Here is a 16,716-nt window from a genome sequence, read left to right as displayed (position 1 = left end):
CAAGAGCCACCCTCATCCTCCCCACCCCCGGCAAACCGGCACGAAATGAGGAAGTGGGAGGCGGAAAAAAGAAATTAGTTGCACTTGTAGTTGCAGCAGAAACACAAAAGCAAAGCGCTTCAGGATGGCCCTGGGCCTTCGGTGACAGGAGCCCCGAGCACCCCGTTCCCAGGGGTGAGACGCAGGGACACCATGGTGAGTGCAAGCGGGGCCCTGGCAGGGCTCCCCCCACCCTGTCTCCCTCGGGCACCCTGGGGATGTCACCCTCTCTTCTGCCACCTCAGGGCTCTCCTGCACCCATCGTGGTCCCTTGCTGCTTCCCAGGAGGTGCCAGGAGCCCGCCCAGTGTCCCCGCTGGAGAGGGGATGGCGCTGCCCAGGCTTGGGGACAGGGAGCGGAGCTGGGGCTGGGGGAGGCACTGGCACAGGGCACAGTGGTGGGGAGCAGCCGGGGATGGGAGCTGGGTGCTGGGTGCAGGGTCGGTGCCCCCGGATCGCTGACCTGAACAGGATGGAGGGCGCCAGGCGGTGAGACTGGACTGACACAAAGTGGTTTGGTTGTTGCTGTCGCCGGTGCGGGACCAACAGGAGAACCCCTGTGTTCCTCTTGGCCCAACTTCCCACCAGTGGGTTTCAGCCTCGTCGTGCCAGCTGGCTGTGAGCAGAGTGTGGTGCAGGCAGAGTGGAGGGGGGTGGCGGGGGCTGCCGAGAGCCCCCAGGCCAGCTCAAGCCAGGAAGGACCCTCTGGGTGTCAGTGCCCAGGGTTGGACCTTGCACCTTGGCCCATTCAGGGCACAGGGGCTGCGGGCAGGACACAGGGCTGCTGAAAGGGCGGCGGCCAGATCTGTCAGCGGATCTGGAGGCAGAAGAGGAAGACAAAAGCTCTCCAAATGAGGGGGATGCTCAGTTATGGAGTAAGGCTCTGCAGAGTGTGGCCACAGCCACGTCCTTCAGCCCACAGCTCTGCTCCTTCCATGTCTTAGAGTGATGCTGCCCCAGACATTTCCACCCAGCCAGGAAGGGGACAGTGGCCAGGCTGAAGCAGAGCCCTCTCCCACCCGCGGTCACGGTTGCCACCTCTGAGAGACTGCTCAGGTGCTGTCTCCCACAAGACACAAACAGTCCCCTCCACACCACCACTCAGGACCCGAAGATGTTCTGTGTCTCTGCGAAGGGCTGTGGGTCTGTGCAGCCACGACCCCAACCCCTGCCAGGGCCCAGCTCCAGGGCCAGCCCCATTCCCCATGCCCCAAACTCTGGGGGAAGCGCCCCATCCCCAAACCCTGCCGGTGCCTGGGAGCTGGCGGTGTTGTGACAGCCGTGCAACACCCCGTGCTGCTCTTCTCAAGGCTTCCGGTGGTTTTAAGGTGTTGGCTGCATCTGGGCTTGTCCTATCTCGAGACAAAAGATGCCACCTTGGGCTGCGTCTGCTCCCCGCTCGGGGTTTGCAGGGTTTTTCTTGTGGCTCAGGCCTGAGCTTTGAAGAAAAACAGATGATGTTTTGCCATTGCTGCTGCAGGGCTGCTCCCCCCCCCCCCCCCCCCCCCCACCGCTGCCTCAGCGATCCCATCGTGCATCCGCAGCCCCGGGCACGGGCAGTGTCTGTGATGGTGACAGTCCCCATCCCACAGCCCTTGGCTGGGGTACTCCTGGGGGTCCTGATGGGGCTCCCCACGTGTGTACCCATCATGAATGGGACCACTGTCAGAGCCAAGTCCCTGGCACAAAGTGGCTGCAAACTGCACCTGGAAGCCCAGGCCCACGGCTGCCAAAAGCTGCTCCCCACTCAGCTTGAGGATGAAACGGACTCACGAGGTGTTTTGTCCAGGCCTCCCATCAGTCCCCTTCGCTGGGGAACCCGCAGTGGTGGTTCTTGAGCCTCTGATCTCTGGTTCATCCCTCGCTTTGGCCTGGGACAGAGGAGGGCACTGAGGAACCGCTGCCCCAAACCTCTGAAAGCAAATGCAGTTTGTGCCCTTGCTCCCCCCACAGATGCTGCCTGCAGCCCCCATCCCATGAGGGCTCGCTAGGCACTGAGCTTGGGCAATGCCACGCTTTTGAGAGAGCAACATTCCTCTTCATCCTCTCCACAAGACTTTTATCCAGTTTAATGAGCCCTGGCCTTGCAAACCCCTTGTGCCACCTCTCGAGACTTGCTAAGGAAAGTCATGAAGACTTTGTGCTCCCAGAAACAGGGCAGAAACACCCACAGCCTTGCAGATATCAGAGACAAAACCTTCATTTAAAGTGAGCTGGTATTTTTCCTGCAGCTGTGCTGCATCAGGTCCCCGAGCTGAGCCAGGAAAGCACCTAACCTGTGCCCGGAGGAAGAAGAGGTGACATGATGGCACGCGCTCACCGCCAACAGCTCTGTGCAGTCCTTTGACTGAAGGAGAAACTCTGCATGTCAGCTCAAAAGCACCAAGCTTGCAATACAGGAAATGCTCATATTTGCCTTAATTTGGTGCCATAACCAGCCATGCAAGCCCAGGGTGCCCATGCCAGAGTGCTCAGGGCGATGGAGGCAGGGGACAGGGAATCAAGGTGCCGGGCTCCCCGTGGGCTCATTCCAACCTGCTCCTCTCCACCTGAACCACAAAATTTTGGCCAGGTTAGGCAGCTCCTGGGGTCAACAACAGCTCCTTGGGTGACAGGATGGTGGCCCGGAGCCGATGACTGAGCCTGCCTGCATTTTTTCCGGGTGGCTTTTCTAGGGGCTCACTAGGATGGAGGGGAGGAAGAGGAAGGCAAGGAAAAAGCCATAAGCAACAATCAGGAAGAGGAGAAGCTCCCTGAAGAGTTTCAGGCTGCATGAGCAGCCCCGATCCCCCCTGGACCCCCTGAGCAGACCCAGGTCCACCCGAAGGGAAGGTGGTGGGACAACCAAGCCAAAAGCCCCTCTGTCAGATATGGGGGCTTGAGTTTGAACTTGGAGTTTGGGGGGGCATGGATGGTATTTTGGATTGTAAAGCCCAGCAGCCCAGTGGGGAGGGAGGCGGCTGGGGGGAGCAGCACGATGCTGCTGAGGCCCTCCACGCTCCCTGATGGTCCCTCCGTCCCCCATCGCGATGGTGCCAGGTTGTGTCAAGTATCTGAGAGTGGGTGTGGGGGCTGCAGACAGCCTGTGGAAATCAGGGGCAGATGGGAGGGTGCAGAGGCGTTGGGGTCCAGAGGCCTGAAATCCTGAGAGCCAGCAGGAAAAGGAAGCAAAAGGGGAAGAGAAGAAAAGGGAAATGGAAAGAGTAAGAGGCCGGGGGCGACTGGGGGAGGAGAAGTGAAATCGATGCCGGGAGCGCTGGGGTGAAAGCTGAACCGCGGGGGCTGTGGTACAGGTGCAGAGGAGCCATGGGCAGGTCCGGGTGGGGTGTCCCCTCCCAGGCACCGAGCCAGGGACCTCACGGGCATCACGGTTTTGCTCAGCAAGTTTCCTCTGCAGCATCGAGGACAAGGGGCCTTTAAGTAGTTTTCTTTTTGCACAGTGAAATCTTACCCTCCCCTCCCAGCCCAGGACTGTGTTTAGCCCCCACAAGGGCTTAAATATGTCACGCTGACATAGTGCTTAGGGATATGGTGTACTTGAGAACTGTCAGTGTGAGGTTAATGGTTAGATTAGGTGATCTTCAAGGTCTTTTCCAACCTAGATGATTCTGTGATTCTGTGAAATCACAACCCACAGCTGCAATTTTTTGCCCTTCCCCTGGGTTATTTTTGCTGCCCCTTTGACTCATAAGCAGAACCTGTGCAGCAATTGCTTCCTTAGTCCTTGGTGACCTCCATACCGAGCAGGGGTGATGTTACCAACATGCAGACAGTCTCAGTGCTCTGTCTGCTCCTCTCTGGGGGACCAGACCTGCAGTGACGCAAGCCCAGGTGCAGCAGCCCTGGGATTTTGAGCTTTGCAAGTTCCCAGCATGGCCAGAACACCCCTCTGCACCACCTGAGGGTGCCTGTTTTGGAGCCACAGCCCGGGCAGGGGCTAGTTATAGCCACCAGCAGCTCAGGGGTACTCAGGGCCAGGTCCAGGCCCGGAGCCCCACTCCCATCAGTGGTGGCCCCGGTGCAGCCGCTGTGGCCCTCTCCCCGCAGGGCAGCAAGGAGCGCTTCCACTGGCAGAGCCACAATGTCAAGCAGAGCGGCGTGGACGACATGGTCCTGCTGTCCAAAATCTCCGAGGAGGCCATCGTGGAGAACCTCAAGAAGCGTTTTATGGACGATTACATCTTTGTATCCTTCCTCGGGCAGTGGGGCAGGGCCAGGGAGCAGCAGGGCTGTGCTCCAAGGCTTTGCCAGGGCGTGGACCAAACGGGCTGCCTCAGTGCTTGCAGTGTCCTGTCCCCACACAAGATTAGGCTCAGCTGGGGGAATGCCACCGTTCCCAAGCTGAGTTGCACTTGTCAGAGACACTGCAACCGTGACCCCCATCCTGCCATGCCCCAGGATCCGCTTTGGTCCTCCCTTTGTGGCCACACAGCCCTAAGCAAAGAGCACTGAGCCAAGCCTCTCATCTGCTGCCTCCCACTGCTCCTGCACACTGGAGACCCACCTGCCTGTGCCAAAGGGGCCAGAGCCCAGCAGCAGCAGTGGCCGTCGTCCCCTGTTGCTGTCACCCAAGCCCTGCGATGCCCACAGTGTGCCCTGGCTGCTCTGCAGCCACAGCAAATCCAAGCAAACCCTGGATGGAGCAAGAGCATCCCTGCAGACACAGAGAGGAGGTGCCACCCCTCCCTCTTCACGGGTGTCAGGCCCCATGGAACACCATCAAGCCCGCGCAGGGTGCAAAGCTCCCACCCTGCCCAATGTTGCCCCCACCATGCCATCTCCCAACCCAGAGGCTTTTGCAGTCCCTGGCTCCCATCACAGAGCTGACACTGCTGAGCACTGTGCACGAGCCTCGGCGGCTCTCAGGCTCCACGGTGCAGATGGGGACATGACCCCCAACCACACGGATTTGGAGCCCTGAGCCTTGCTCGTCCCACACCTGCCTGGGGACGTGGCTGGCTCAGCACCCCGGCAGCGTGGCACATGCTTCGCCTGCACCCCAGCTGCGGTGGGCGGCCGGCTCTGGTGGAGAAGAGGACCAAATCCCTGCGGTACAGAGCAGGGCATGGCGGAGGCTCGGTGGGCAGCGGTGCTGAGCATGGGGCTGAGCCGCTTGCTCACGCTGCTGCGAGCAGCTGTGGTTTCCCTGAAGATGCAGCTCTGTCCTTACAAGGCGATGCTCTGTCCCAGGCTGGCGGTGACGCAGCCATCCTGCCCGCTCTTTCGGCAGCCCTGGGGCTTTAAATGTGCTTAGGGGTTGGGTTTAGGGTTGGCTTTTTTTTTTTTTTTCCGGAAAAAAATACCCTACGCAGCCTCTTTCTTCCTTTTTTTGTGTTGCTGCTGCGTGCAGGGCCCCTGTCTAGCCATGACTCAACACCCTACGCTTCTGCATTTCCCAGAAAAGCCCCCCTCGTCCTGTCCTTGGGCTGCTCTTCCCCTGCCCTGCTGTCAGGTGGGCCCAAAATAGGACATCGAGGGCTCGGGGTAACCTCACTGGCACTGCTCTGTCCCCAACCTCGATCTCCCCAGCACCTGCCCTGGGGTGCTAGGGCTCATCCCCATCCTGCTGTTGCATCATTTCCAGGCACAATTCCCGTTTTTCTATTCCCCTGCCCACACCCGGGTGACTCAGGGATGCTGCAGGCAGGAGCTGAGGGAGGCAGAGTAGCTGGGTGGCTGGGGAAAGGCAGGAGCTGGCAGTTTCTCTCCTCTCTGTACCTCAGTTTCCCTGGTTGTAAAATGGAGACAGTCTCCTGCTGCAAGAGCCATGGATGGAGCACGAGCAGCTGAGCAGGGGGCGAATTCCAGGAGGTTGTGGGATGCTGGAAATGTTGCTTTTGGAGCCGATCCTCAGCCAGAGGCCAGGGAGCTGAGGGGATGCTCCTGCTGCACGCTGTGCCGGTCACACCGCAGAGCACACCCCAGGGCCAAGGGAGTGAAGCACTGGGGGCCCGTGGCCGGGAGAACACCAAGTCACAGCAGCAGCTCTGCCTGCACCTGAGCTGAAAACCCTCGTGGTATTCCTGGTGCAGCTTCCAGGGTGAGGCAGGGACCACCCCAACCTCCTTCCTGCCGTTGCTCTCTCTGATGCTGCTTCCGGGGCAGGAAGGGGCAGCGGGAAGGGGGGACATGGGAAAGGACACACAGACCTTAACCTGCCCCTCAGACCTACATCGGGCCAGTGCTCATCTCCGTCAACCCCTTCAAGCAGATGCCGTACTTCACCGACCGGGAGGTCGAGCTGTACCAGGGAGCGGTGAGGCTGCTGCGTGCCAGTGCGCGGGCTTGGCCAAGGGTTCTTTGGGTTTAATTTGGTACAAAACACCTGGGGGTGTCCCATGAGTGTCCCTGTCCTCCCCAGCCCTTTGGGTGCTGCAGGGATCAGTGCTCCCAAACACACTGATGGAGAGTCAGTAACAAGACTCAGGAGCAAATCCACATTCCTGGGAAATCCAGCTCATAAAGACACACCAGAGCAACCCAAACATGGTAAAATTCAGCCCAAGTGACTAGCTCTGCCACTACGAGCTTCGCAAGGAGGAGGGGAGAGTCTAAAAAACATCTGACCTGGTGCTGATTAGCTCGTGTTTGTGGCAAGAGACTAATTCCCCATCCCTGCTGTGTGCCGGTGTCTTGTGCAATGCATGGGCAGAGTCAAGGGGATTTGGGGTGGGGGCTCAGGGCGGGGAGCTGAGGCTCTGTGCTAAGCACTGCTCTCTTTGGCCCCTGTTTAGGCTCAGTATGAAAATCCCCCCCATATCTACGCCCTGACTGACAACATGTACCGCAACATGCTGATCGATGGGGAGAACCAGTGCGTCATCATCAGGTGAGGGGTGCACGGGGCGCAGCCGGGGATCCCGTGTCACCGCTCCAGGGCCAGCTGCCCCCATCACCCCTTCTCCCCACACCCTGGGGGCATCGCAGCTAAACACAGCAACCGGGCAGCGGCTGGAGCCCAGCGGTGGGTCCTGGGGGACCCAGTGCATGGGGGTGCCTGGGGGGGACCCGGTGTCCTGGGCCATGAGCACCAGCTGGGGCTGTGACTGGGTTGTCCCAGGCAGGGACCAAGACTTGTGCAATGCACCTTTCCGGCTGAGTGTTGCAAGAGAAATGGTCAGGATGTGGGGCAAGGCCAGAGACTTCCCCTCGAGGCTTCCAAATCTCCCTCCTCCCCTCCAAAATCCAGCAACATGAAATCCAACGTCTCCTCTTAGAGCAGCTCCTCACCCAGCCTTGCTCCGGCCCCACTTATAACCCAGAGCCCCCCCAGAGCACCCGGGCAGCCCTATCCCCAGTGTTAGCGCTGCCACACACTCAGCAGATGCAGCAGGAGGGAGGTCAAAGCCCCCATCACCTGCCATCACCCCCCGGCCCTGCTCCAGCATCCACCCCAAAGCACCCCAGGACCCCGGCGGGGCCGTTTCATGTCTTGTCTGCTTTGACATTTGCACAGCGGAGAAAGCGGGGCCGGGAAAACGGTGGCAGCAAAATACATCATGGGCTACATCTCCAAAGTGTCCGGGGGTGGCGAGAAAGTGCAGGTATGTCCATCCCCTCCCCGCACCACCACACATCACTTCACCTCCCAACCGCTTCCCACTACCCCCCAGCCCCCTGCACCCCCACCTGATGGGGGCACACGGAGCAGCCCCAGCTCCAGGGCTGGGGACACGCAAAGCTTTGGTCTGTCCCCAGCCCCGAGGCAGGGCTGCTTCCGTGGGGCGCAGGCGTGTGTCCCCCCTGCTCATCCCTCTCCCTCCTCTGCCCCCAGCACGTGAAGGATATCATCCTGCAGTCCAACCCGCTGCTGGAAGCCTTTGGAAATGCCAAAACTGTCCGGAACAACAACTCCAGCCGCTTTGTAAGTCACCAGGGCAGGTGTGGAGGGTCAGTGCAGCAGCCAGGATCCGTCCCAGCCGTGCTCCTGGTGTGGTGGGAGAAGGGGGAGAGAAACTGGGGCCGAGGGGAGTGAGGAGTCCCGCCGGCCAGGGCCATGGCTCTGAGCGGGAGCTGTGCTGGGGCAGGGGAAGTACTTCGAGATCCAGTTCAGCCGGGGCGGTGAACCCGACGGAGGGAAGATCTCCAACTTTCTGCTGGAGAAGTCACGGGTGGTGAGCCAGAATGAGTGCGAGAGGAATTTCCACATCTACTATCAGGTACGGGGTGGGGGGGGCATGGAGACAGCCAGGCTGCCACGGGGGTCAGGGGCCGGGTAGCCGCAGCTCCCATTTCTCTCCCAGCTCATCGAAGGGGCGTCCCAAGAGCAGCGGCAGAACCTGGGCATCATGAGCCCGGATTATTACTATTACCTGAACCAGTCGGACACGTACCAGGTGGAGGGCACGGACGACCGCAGCGACTTCCATGAGACCATGGTGAGTGCCCGGGAGGGGGAGTCCCCAAAGCCAGCTAAGGCTGGGCAGGGGCTGACGGGCTCCCCACACCCCCAGAATGCCATGCAGGTCATCGGCATCCGCAGCGAGGACCAGCAGCTGGTGCTGCAGATCGTGGCGGGGATCCTTCACCTGGGAAACATCAGCTTTCGGGAGGAAGGCAACTACGCGCGGGTGGAAAATGCTGACTGTGAGTAGCCAACTCTGCCTGTTCCGTGGGGGGCAAGTGAGGACACTCGCAGAGACACTTGGCAATGAACTGCAAACTCTCCGTGGCACAAATCCCCTGGCAGAGCAGAGAAGCAGCAGCATCTTCCCTATGTTAGACATGGGGAAACTGAGGCACAACCAGAGCTTAATTAGCAAGGGGACAGATGCTGTGATTTAGCAGAGGGAGGATGACATCCCATGTCCCCAGTCACTGCACCACTATTGTCCTTTGCACTCAGATGGGGTTGGGGGGTCCAGCAGTGTCTGCGGGCAGCGTGCGGGGGGCATACGGGGAGCAGGCAGCACTGACCCCTCACCATCACCACTCTGCCCAGCCCTGGCCTTCCCTGCCTACCTGCTGGGGATCGACCAGGAGCGCCTCAACGAGAAGGTCACCAGCAGGAAAATGGACAGCAAGTGGGGTGGCCGCTCCGAGTCCATCACCGTCACCCTCAACGTGGAGCAGGCGGCTTACACCCGGGATGCCCTGGCCAAGGGGCTCTACGCGCGCGTCTTCGACTTTCTCGTGGAGGTGCGTGGTCCCGGCGGGCTGGGCCGAGCACGGCTGCAGCACGGAGGGGATGTTCACCCGTCCCCACCGCCCTACGCCCCTGATGGAGGTGGCTTGTCCCCTTTTTTCCTGCAGTCTATCAACCGGGCTATGCAGAAGCCGCATGAGGAGTACAGCATCGGGGTGCTGGACATCTATGGCTTCGAAATATTCCAGGTATGTGTTGCTGTGCTGTCAGAGCCCAGCTGAGGAATGTCCTTCCCTGCTCCCGCAGCAAGGAGAGCGGCTGGAGCAGGGGCTGTCAGCAGTCAATGGCCCGAAGAAGGGTCCCTGGAGCAGCACCTCTGCTCTTCGGGGTTCCCCCAGTGTGGTGAGAGGAGCAGAAGTCAACTCAACACCATCTTCTCTTTCATCTTGCAGAAAAATGGCTTTGAGCAATTCTGCATTAACTTTGTGAATGAGAAGCTGCAGCAGATCTTCATAGAGCTGACCCTGAAGGCGGAGCAGGTACAGAGGGGCTGGGCTGGGAGGCTGCGGGGCTGCACCAGCACCCCAATTCCTGCATCCTGCACCCTCACCACTGGCCGGTCCCAGCACCACAGCTGGAGCAGGGGGGCTGCAGCACATCCCACGGGTCAGGGGCCCACCCAGCTCTCCCTGCGCTTCCCCAGGAGGAGTATGTGCAGGAGGGGATCAAGTGGACCCAGATCCAGTACTTCAACAACAAGGTGGTGTGCGACCTGATAGAGAACAAGCTGGTGAGTGGGGTCCCCTCCTCTGGGGGAGGTTTTCTTGGGGAGCCGAGGCACCCAGGGAGGGGGGTGCTGGATGGGCTGGGTGCTGTCGAGGATGGGTGGCAGAAGCTGGTCCAGCCGGGGAGCATCCCTGGGAGAGCAGCAGCTCTGCACCCTTAACCTAAGTTGTGGTTCAGCCTGAAGCAGCTTTGACCGGTGTGGGGCCCTGGAGCAGAGCCAGATGCAGGATTGGGCCCTTCCCACAGCCTTTGGCTTCGCTCTCCCTCCCCCAGAACCCCCCCGGGATCATGAGCGTCCTGGACGATGTCTGTGCCACCATGCATGCCACCGGCGAGGGCGCAGACCAGACCCTGCTGCAGAAGCTGCAGGCGGCCGTGGGCACCCACGAGCACTTCAACAGCTGGAGCTCGGGCTTCGTCATCCACCACTACGCAGGCAAGGTACAGCACCCCACACCCTGCACCCTGCACCCCACGGCCCTGGCCCCAGCGGCACGGGGCTGAGCTCCCCTCCTGTCCCCAGGTCTCCTACGACGTGAACGGCTTCTGCGAGCGCAACCGGGACGTGCTCTTCACCGACTTGATCGAGCTGATGCAGAGCAGTGAATAGTGAGTCCTGGCAGCACTGCGGTCCCGGGGGGGGGCACCCCAAATGGGCTGGGGCAGAGGGCAGCATCCTCATCATCCACACCATAAAGCTTTGCTGATTCTGCCTCTGCCAGAGCCACGGTTTGGGGTGCTCAGCATCCTGCATCACCCCCTGGGCACTGGCAGCATCCCCCCATGGAGCGCAGGAGCACCCAGGGGCTGCAGGGATGGGCAGAGGGGTGCTCACCCACCAGCACCAATCCTGCTCAGCCTGGGGGCGGTCGGGAGGGGGACAGGCTTAGCCACGGTGCAGGATTTCCCAGTACCAGAAAGCAGGGCTGGAGCTGGTCCCAGCTCAGCGCGTGCTGAGCCTGGGGAGCCTGGCAGCTCTCACCCGGGGACTGTCACCTGCCTTTCAGCGGTTTCATCCGGATGCTTTTCCCAGAAAAGCTTGATTCTGACAAAAAGGGACGACCAACCACTGCAGGCTCCAAAATCAAGGTACGTCCCAGAGGCTGCAGGACAGTAGCTGCCCCTGGGGCAGTGGCAGGGTGATGGGCTCCCACCAACACCTTCAATGCTACAGAGGTCAATCCTTGCAACAGAAGCAGGCTAACGACCTGGTGAACACGCTAATGAAGTGCACGCCACACTACATCCGCTGCATCAAGCCCAACGAGACCAAGAAACCCCGGGACTGGGAGGAGAGCAGGTAACAGAGGCCCCTCATGGTGTATCAAGGAGCTCACAGAGACCAGGGGAACACAACCCGGCCATGGAGATGTGGCCAGGACCAGCTTTCCTCTAAAAACTGCACCCCTGGGCTGGTCCCTCTGTGCTGCCCACAGAGCCAGGGGAGCAGGAGGTGGGTACTGAGGAGGGGACAGCCCCCCCCCTCTACATGCATCACCCAGAGGCTCCATCCCACGTGCTCAGCCATGGGCATCCCCGTGCAAAGCAGCAGCCAAAGGGCCCGGGCAGGTCCCCCACCAACCTGCCATCCCACACCGAGCGCGTCCCTCCCGGCTCCGCAGGGTGAAGCACCAAGTCGAGTACCTGGGGCTGAAGGAGAACATCCGGGTGCGCCGGGCAGGTTTCGCCTACCGCCGCCTCTTCCACAAATTCCTGCAACGGTGAGCGACCACCACGATGGCGGGGCGGCGGGTCCCCACAGCCCAGCCCTGACTCACGTCCCCCTCTCCCCACAGCTACGCCATCCTCACCCCCGAGACGTGGCCGTCGTGGCGCGGGGATGAGCGGCAAGGGGTGCAGCACTTGCTGCGCGCCGTCAACATGGACCCAGACCAGTACCAGATGGGGCGGAGCAAGGTCTTTGTCAAGAACCCCGAATCGGTAGGTGGGCTGGCTCTGCCCCTCGCCCCGCAGCCCTGCATCCCCGGGGGATGCTTCATGCAGCTGAGCATCGCTTTGGGCACTGCTGGGAGGTTTTGGGGTGCCGATGGGCAGGAGAAGCAATGCAGCTGGGGCTGGGTGGTGGCCCGCCGTGCTCAGCACCCCTTATCCCTCCCAGCTCTTCCTCCTTGAAGAGATGCGGGAGCGGAAATTTGACGGCTTCGCCCGGGTGATCCAGAAGGCCTGGCGCCGGCACGTCGCCATCCGGAAGTATGAGCAGATGCGAGAGGAGGGTAAGGACAGGCAAGGATGGGGACTCCAGCACCCCTTTTAGGGTGCCCTTTGCTGGGGACAGCCCAGCTGCCAGAGCAGCAGGAGGGTGGCAGCCTGGCTCCTAGTTGTGGCAGTAATGAGGAGGGGGGTGAGGAAGACCGGACCATGAGATATCTGGGGTCATTTCCTACATCTTAAAAGAGGGCGTGGATTTCTTGCTCCTATTTCCAGCCCTGGGAGAGGCTGTAGGACAGAAATCAGATCCTTGCGCTCTGCATTTCATTGTCCACAGAGGAGTAGCTGGGAATCAGCATTTGCAGAGGGATGGGAAAGGCCAGTGGCCACCACCTGCCCCCATCGCGGGGGTTTTCCCACCAAGCGTGCAGTGAAAAATCAAGGGAGAAAACCCAGAAAGCATCTGCCTCCCTCCCTCCTTCCCACAGCACAAGGTTTTTTTGAAGGCAGTTAATGGGTTTCAAAGCCAGGCAAGTTCAAGCAACTTGGATTCCTCCAGTGACATAAAATGAGCCCCACATCTTGCTGTCAAAATCCATGTGACAGCTCCCACAGCCAGTCTGGGAGGGCAGGCACCGGCCAGGCAGGCGGGCAGGGGCTGAGGGCTGAGCCAAGGGCTGAGCTGCCAGCACAGAGCCTTGTCTGACCGGCATTGCTTCGGGGTCTCTCACAGCCTCCAACATCCTCTACAACTTCAAAGAGCGGAGGAGGAACAGCATCAACAGGAATTTTGTGGGCGATTACCTGGGCATGGAGGAGCGGCCGGAGCTGCGCCAGTTCCTGGCCAAGCGGGAGCGGGTAGACTTTGCCGACTCCATCACTAAGTACGACCGGAGGTTCAAGGTACACGGACGCACCCAGGGCTTGGGACAGGCCAAGCTGTGGCTCGTGGTGGCTGCCCTTGGGTGGGATGTGTGTGCAGGGCTTGTGCACCCCCTCACCCCCTGCTTCTGCCCTTTCCCAGCCCATCAAGCGGGACTTCATCCTCACCCCCAAGTACTTCTACCTGATCGGACGGGAGAAGGTGAAGAAAGGTCCTGAGAAGGGGCAGATCAAGGAGGTGCTCAAGAAGAAGGTGGAGCTCCAGGCAGTGAACAGCATCTCGCTGAGGTGCGTCCCTTAGCATAGGCTCTGCTTGGGGGGGTTCACGCAGCCAGGCTTCACCCGTCACCCCCACCAGCCTCTCCATGCTCTGGTGCCCCCAGCCAGGCCCCAGCCCCTCACCCACAGAGGCAGCAGGGCATTGAGCCGTGGCAGGGAGCTCTGCAGATGGGACTTTGGAGGCCAGGGAGGTTTCCAGCTAAACCACCCTCCAAATTTGCTCGGGGTGGACCCAGGCCCATGGGGCTCTCAGCTGCCCCCCAGCACCAGCTGGCACCAGCCTTGCCCCCCACTGATGCCCCTGCACTGGGGTTGCTCCTCCAGCACCAGGCAGGATGATTTCTTCATCCTCCACGAGAACGATGCCGACAATTTCTTGGAGTCCATCTTCAAGACGGAGCTGATCAGCCTGCTGTGCAAACGCTACGAGGAGCTCACCCACAGCAAGCTGCGCCTCTCCTTCAAGGACACGTAAGGATGGAGGCCAGGACAGGTGACAAAGCAGGACAGGGTCCTGTCCTTATGGCCTCATGGCCTCTCTCTCCCCTAGACTACAGTTTCGGGTGAAGAAGGAGGGCTGGGGCGGTGGCGGCACCCGCAACGTCACCTTCGTCAGAGGACAGGGCGACGTGGCTGCCCTCAAAGCCGGAGGCAAAACCCTTACGGTCAGCATCGGGGATGGGCTCCCCAGGAATGCCAGTGAGTGCCAGGGCACCCGGGGGGTGACAGGGGGGTGAGGGGGGGGACAGGAGCACCAGGGTCTCAGGGCACACCTGGACACCTGGGAACACCAGGGTGAGCCAGTGTGTGCCCCAGCCCTGCGGGGTTTGCGTTTCACCCAGGAGGGACCCGGTTCTGCTCAGGTGATGGGGCAGCACGGGGTGTTTCGGGGAAAAGGGCAGCTGGGTACAAACTGCGGGGACAGCCCCCCCCAGCTGGCTCTGAGGACCATCACCTAACGGGGGGCTGGTGTCCCCCCAGAGCCCACGAGGAAGGGGGCAACGCAAAGCAGAGGTGGCAGCAGGTGGCCGGCACCCTCCCGAAACGCCCCACCAGCACCCAGAGGTGAGGAGGGCAATGCCAAGGCGGGGGGGGGGGTGCCAGAGAGGGGGGACCCCAGCCTGGCTCCAGCCAGCGCCGCGCTCGCCGGGGAGGTGCAGGCTGAGCGTGGGCCCCTTGTAATGCACCATCCCAGGTCGGGGTCCTCCAGGCGCCTGCAGGAACGGGGCACCCCAGTTCCCCCGCAGCGACGGCCGGGCGCAACGAGACACCTACACAACACCCCAGAAGCAGGCGCGGGGGCCACCAGCTGCGGCGCTTCCCCCCCGAAACGCCAGTCGCCAGCCGAAGACGCGGCCCCCGTCTGAACACAACATGGATTTCCTCAACGTGCCTGACCAGGGGGTGGCTGGGTAGGTCCTGTACTGGCACCCATGTGCCCCCCCCGCCCCATCCTCCCCTCCCACTGCTGCCAGCCCCAGGAGATGCTCTTTCCCCAACCGAGCAACAGCCCGGCTAGGTCTGGGCAGTCTGGCTCTGCTGGCAGGACAGCACCTCCCAGGCTCTTGCCCAGCCCAGTCCTCCCAGTCCCTGCACTGGGAAGACCCACCTGAGCTGCAGGCAGGGAGCATCCCGTTGGTGGGCAGAGCAGGATGGGAAGGAGGGAGCAGCGCAGCCCGCGCCCTCCCCGCTGTTGAACACGGTTTCTCCTGGCCCCACAGCATGCAGCGCCGGCGAAGCCTGAGCCAGCGGCCACCCCCGGCCGGGCGTCCCAAGCCACAGCCCAAGGTGGCCGTGCCGCGCTGCCAGGCGCTCTACCAGTACATCGGGCAGGACGTGGACGAGCTCAGCTTCAACGTGGGGGACATCATCGACATCCTGCTGGAAGGTTCTGCCGGACTCTGCCCTGCCCAGCTTCTCCCCGCTGTGCCCTGTGGCAGCACCACACCTGACCCAGCTCCTTTTTTTCACCCTTTTCCCAGATATCTCTGGCTGGTGGAAGGGCCGGCTGCACGGCAAGGAAGGGCTTTTCCCTGGGAACTACGTGCAGAAGATCTGAGCCGGGCGCAGTGGCCGCGTGGCCGGAGGCAAGGAGGGGATCACCGTCCGCCCACCCCACCGAGGCCAAGGCCGTGCCGAAGGGGCCGGTGGCGGCTCCGTGGTGGTTCTCCACCGACGCTGGCATTGAGTGAGCGCTTCCTCGCGAGCCCCCCTGGCCTGGGCCGGCTGCCAGGCTGTGCCGGTGCCCACCACTGAAGCCTACAGCTGCTTTTGGTGGCCTCCCTGCAGCAAAGACCGGCTCTTTGCTGCTTGTTCGTACCCTGGGAGTGGAACTGCTCCAGTGATTCTGGGGTATAAATAGAATTCTTGTTAATAATTATGTTAAATAATCAGACTCAGCCGCACTGGAGTTTGTATTTCACCCTGATGCTGGCCCGTGGCTCCCGCTGGCCCCGTGACAAGAGCCCTGTACCCACATGTCCCCACGTAAGGATGTCATGTCAGCCCCGTTCCCCCACGTTGAACCCGCCAGAATATGCCAAATACAGAAACAACCTCCCCCAGGAACCCGGCTCAGGCATCTCCACATCCCAGCGTGACTCGGGACCGCTCGGCACGGCCGGCCAGGAGCTGCCGGGGCAGCCGCGAGGCAAAGCGGGGAACGGGGCGCAGCAGGACTGGGACACCATCGCCGTTCCCTGATTTCTCAGAGTAAAAGCTGGGAGGACGGCGTGGCCAAAGCCCACCGAGCTTTTTCTGATGGTGGTCAGAGGGGCTGCTGGAGCCCCCCCGGTTTGCAGGGTGGGGGGGTCTCATCCGCGGGGAGCCAGGGTCTATGCGTGGGGTGGAAACTGTTGTCCTCGGCTGCACCGTCTCCGGGATTTGGGGGGGACCCTCTTTGCCCCGACCCCCCAGCACAGCCAGGGCTGGGGGGGGGGGGGGAGTGGTGGTGCTGGGGGGGCTCTGAGTCTGCCCCAGGGTTGTTCCTGGAGGTTTGCAGCAGGGAGAGGGACGAACGGTGCCGACATGTCGGGGCTCATCCCTGCCTGCCCCCCGCTCCCCCCGCCGGGCCTTGCGCCGGGCGGCCAGAGGAAGTGACGACAGCCTGCTCCCACACAGCCCTGCCTCAGCCTCGCGTCCCAGCCCTCCTCTTCCTCCCTTCCACAGCCCCCACCAGGGCTGACCCCCCCGCAGGCAGACCCCCTGTCCCAGAGATGGGGAGGGGATAGAGGGGCTCAGGGCACCCCGTTTCCTCCAGGGTGGGGATGGCACAGGGCGGGAGGCTGCCGGGATGTGAAGTCCTCCACAGCCCCACACTGCAATGGTGGTTGGGCCCCCCCATTACGGGTTTTTACAACCTCTGTGGTCCTTGGGGTGTTTTTTCCTGTAAATCACTGGGTTTTATGAGTCCTTGCCCTGCAGAGTTTGGTGGGGGGGAAGCATGCAGAGCCTCTGTTTTCATTTTAATGAAAAAAA

The 16,716-nt window shown here is 61.5% G+C and overlaps 1 protein-coding gene across 3 annotated transcripts; it reads left to right on the top strand.

The window, feature by feature from the left end:
- The first annotated feature begins 70 nt into the window (after positions 1-70).
- Positions 71-15,634, top strand: MYO1F (myosin IF). 3 transcript variants are annotated; one of them, XR_012621101.1, is made up of 28 exons: positions 71-195; positions 4,086-4,223; positions 6,205-6,294; positions 6,773-6,867; positions 7,495-7,582; positions 7,813-7,902; positions 8,066-8,197; positions 8,282-8,416; positions 8,492-8,624; positions 8,980-9,176; positions 9,291-9,371; positions 9,576-9,662; positions 9,827-9,913; positions 10,183-10,350; positions 10,433-10,518; positions 10,917-10,998; positions 11,103-11,209; positions 11,532-11,630; positions 11,706-11,850; positions 12,029-12,143; positions 12,812-12,981; positions 13,103-13,248; positions 13,564-13,710; positions 13,790-13,904; positions 14,221-14,304; positions 14,435-14,651; positions 14,961-15,127; positions 15,222-15,238. XR_012621101.1 is itself a non-coding variant. In XM_074808681.1 (28 exons), exons 1-28 carry the CDS (start codon positions 193-195, stop codon positions 15,296-15,298), a joined length of 3,303 nt encoding a protein of 1,100 aa, XP_074664782.1. In that variant the 5' UTR covers positions 71-192; the 3' UTR covers positions 15,299-15,634. The 3 variants fall into 3 exon arrangements, 2 of the variants coding, with proteins under 2 accessions (XP_074664782.1, XP_074664781.1); XM_074808681.1 differs by having other exon boundaries at positions 8,504-8,624; positions 13,790-13,938; positions 15,222-15,634; XM_074808680.1 differs by having other exon boundaries at positions 72-195; positions 13,790-13,938; positions 15,222-15,634.
- Positions 15,635-16,716: the final 1,082 nt, after the last annotated feature.

This window comes from Strix aluco, chromosome 29, assembly GCF_031877795.1.
Source record: "Strix aluco isolate bStrAlu1 chromosome 29, bStrAlu1.hap1, whole genome shotgun sequence".
Classification (NCBI taxonomy): Eukaryota; Metazoa; Chordata; class Aves; order Strigiformes; family Strigidae; genus Strix; species Strix aluco.
Note: the sequence above shows the minus strand (reverse complement) of the source record. Positions and strands in the feature narration are given on the sequence as shown.

Excerpts from the sequence above, each read along its gene's own strand:
- MYO1F (XM_074808680.1), top strand. Across the intron at positions 9,914-10,182 it reads ACCTGATAGAGAACAAGCTG|AACCCCCCCGGGATCATGAG; the intron begins GTGAGTGGGGTC and ends TCCCTCCCCCAG. Across the intron at positions 14,305-14,434 it reads CGCCCCACCAGCACCCAGAG|GTCGGGGTCCTCCAGGCGCC; the intron begins GTGAGGAGGGCA and ends GCACCATCCCAG.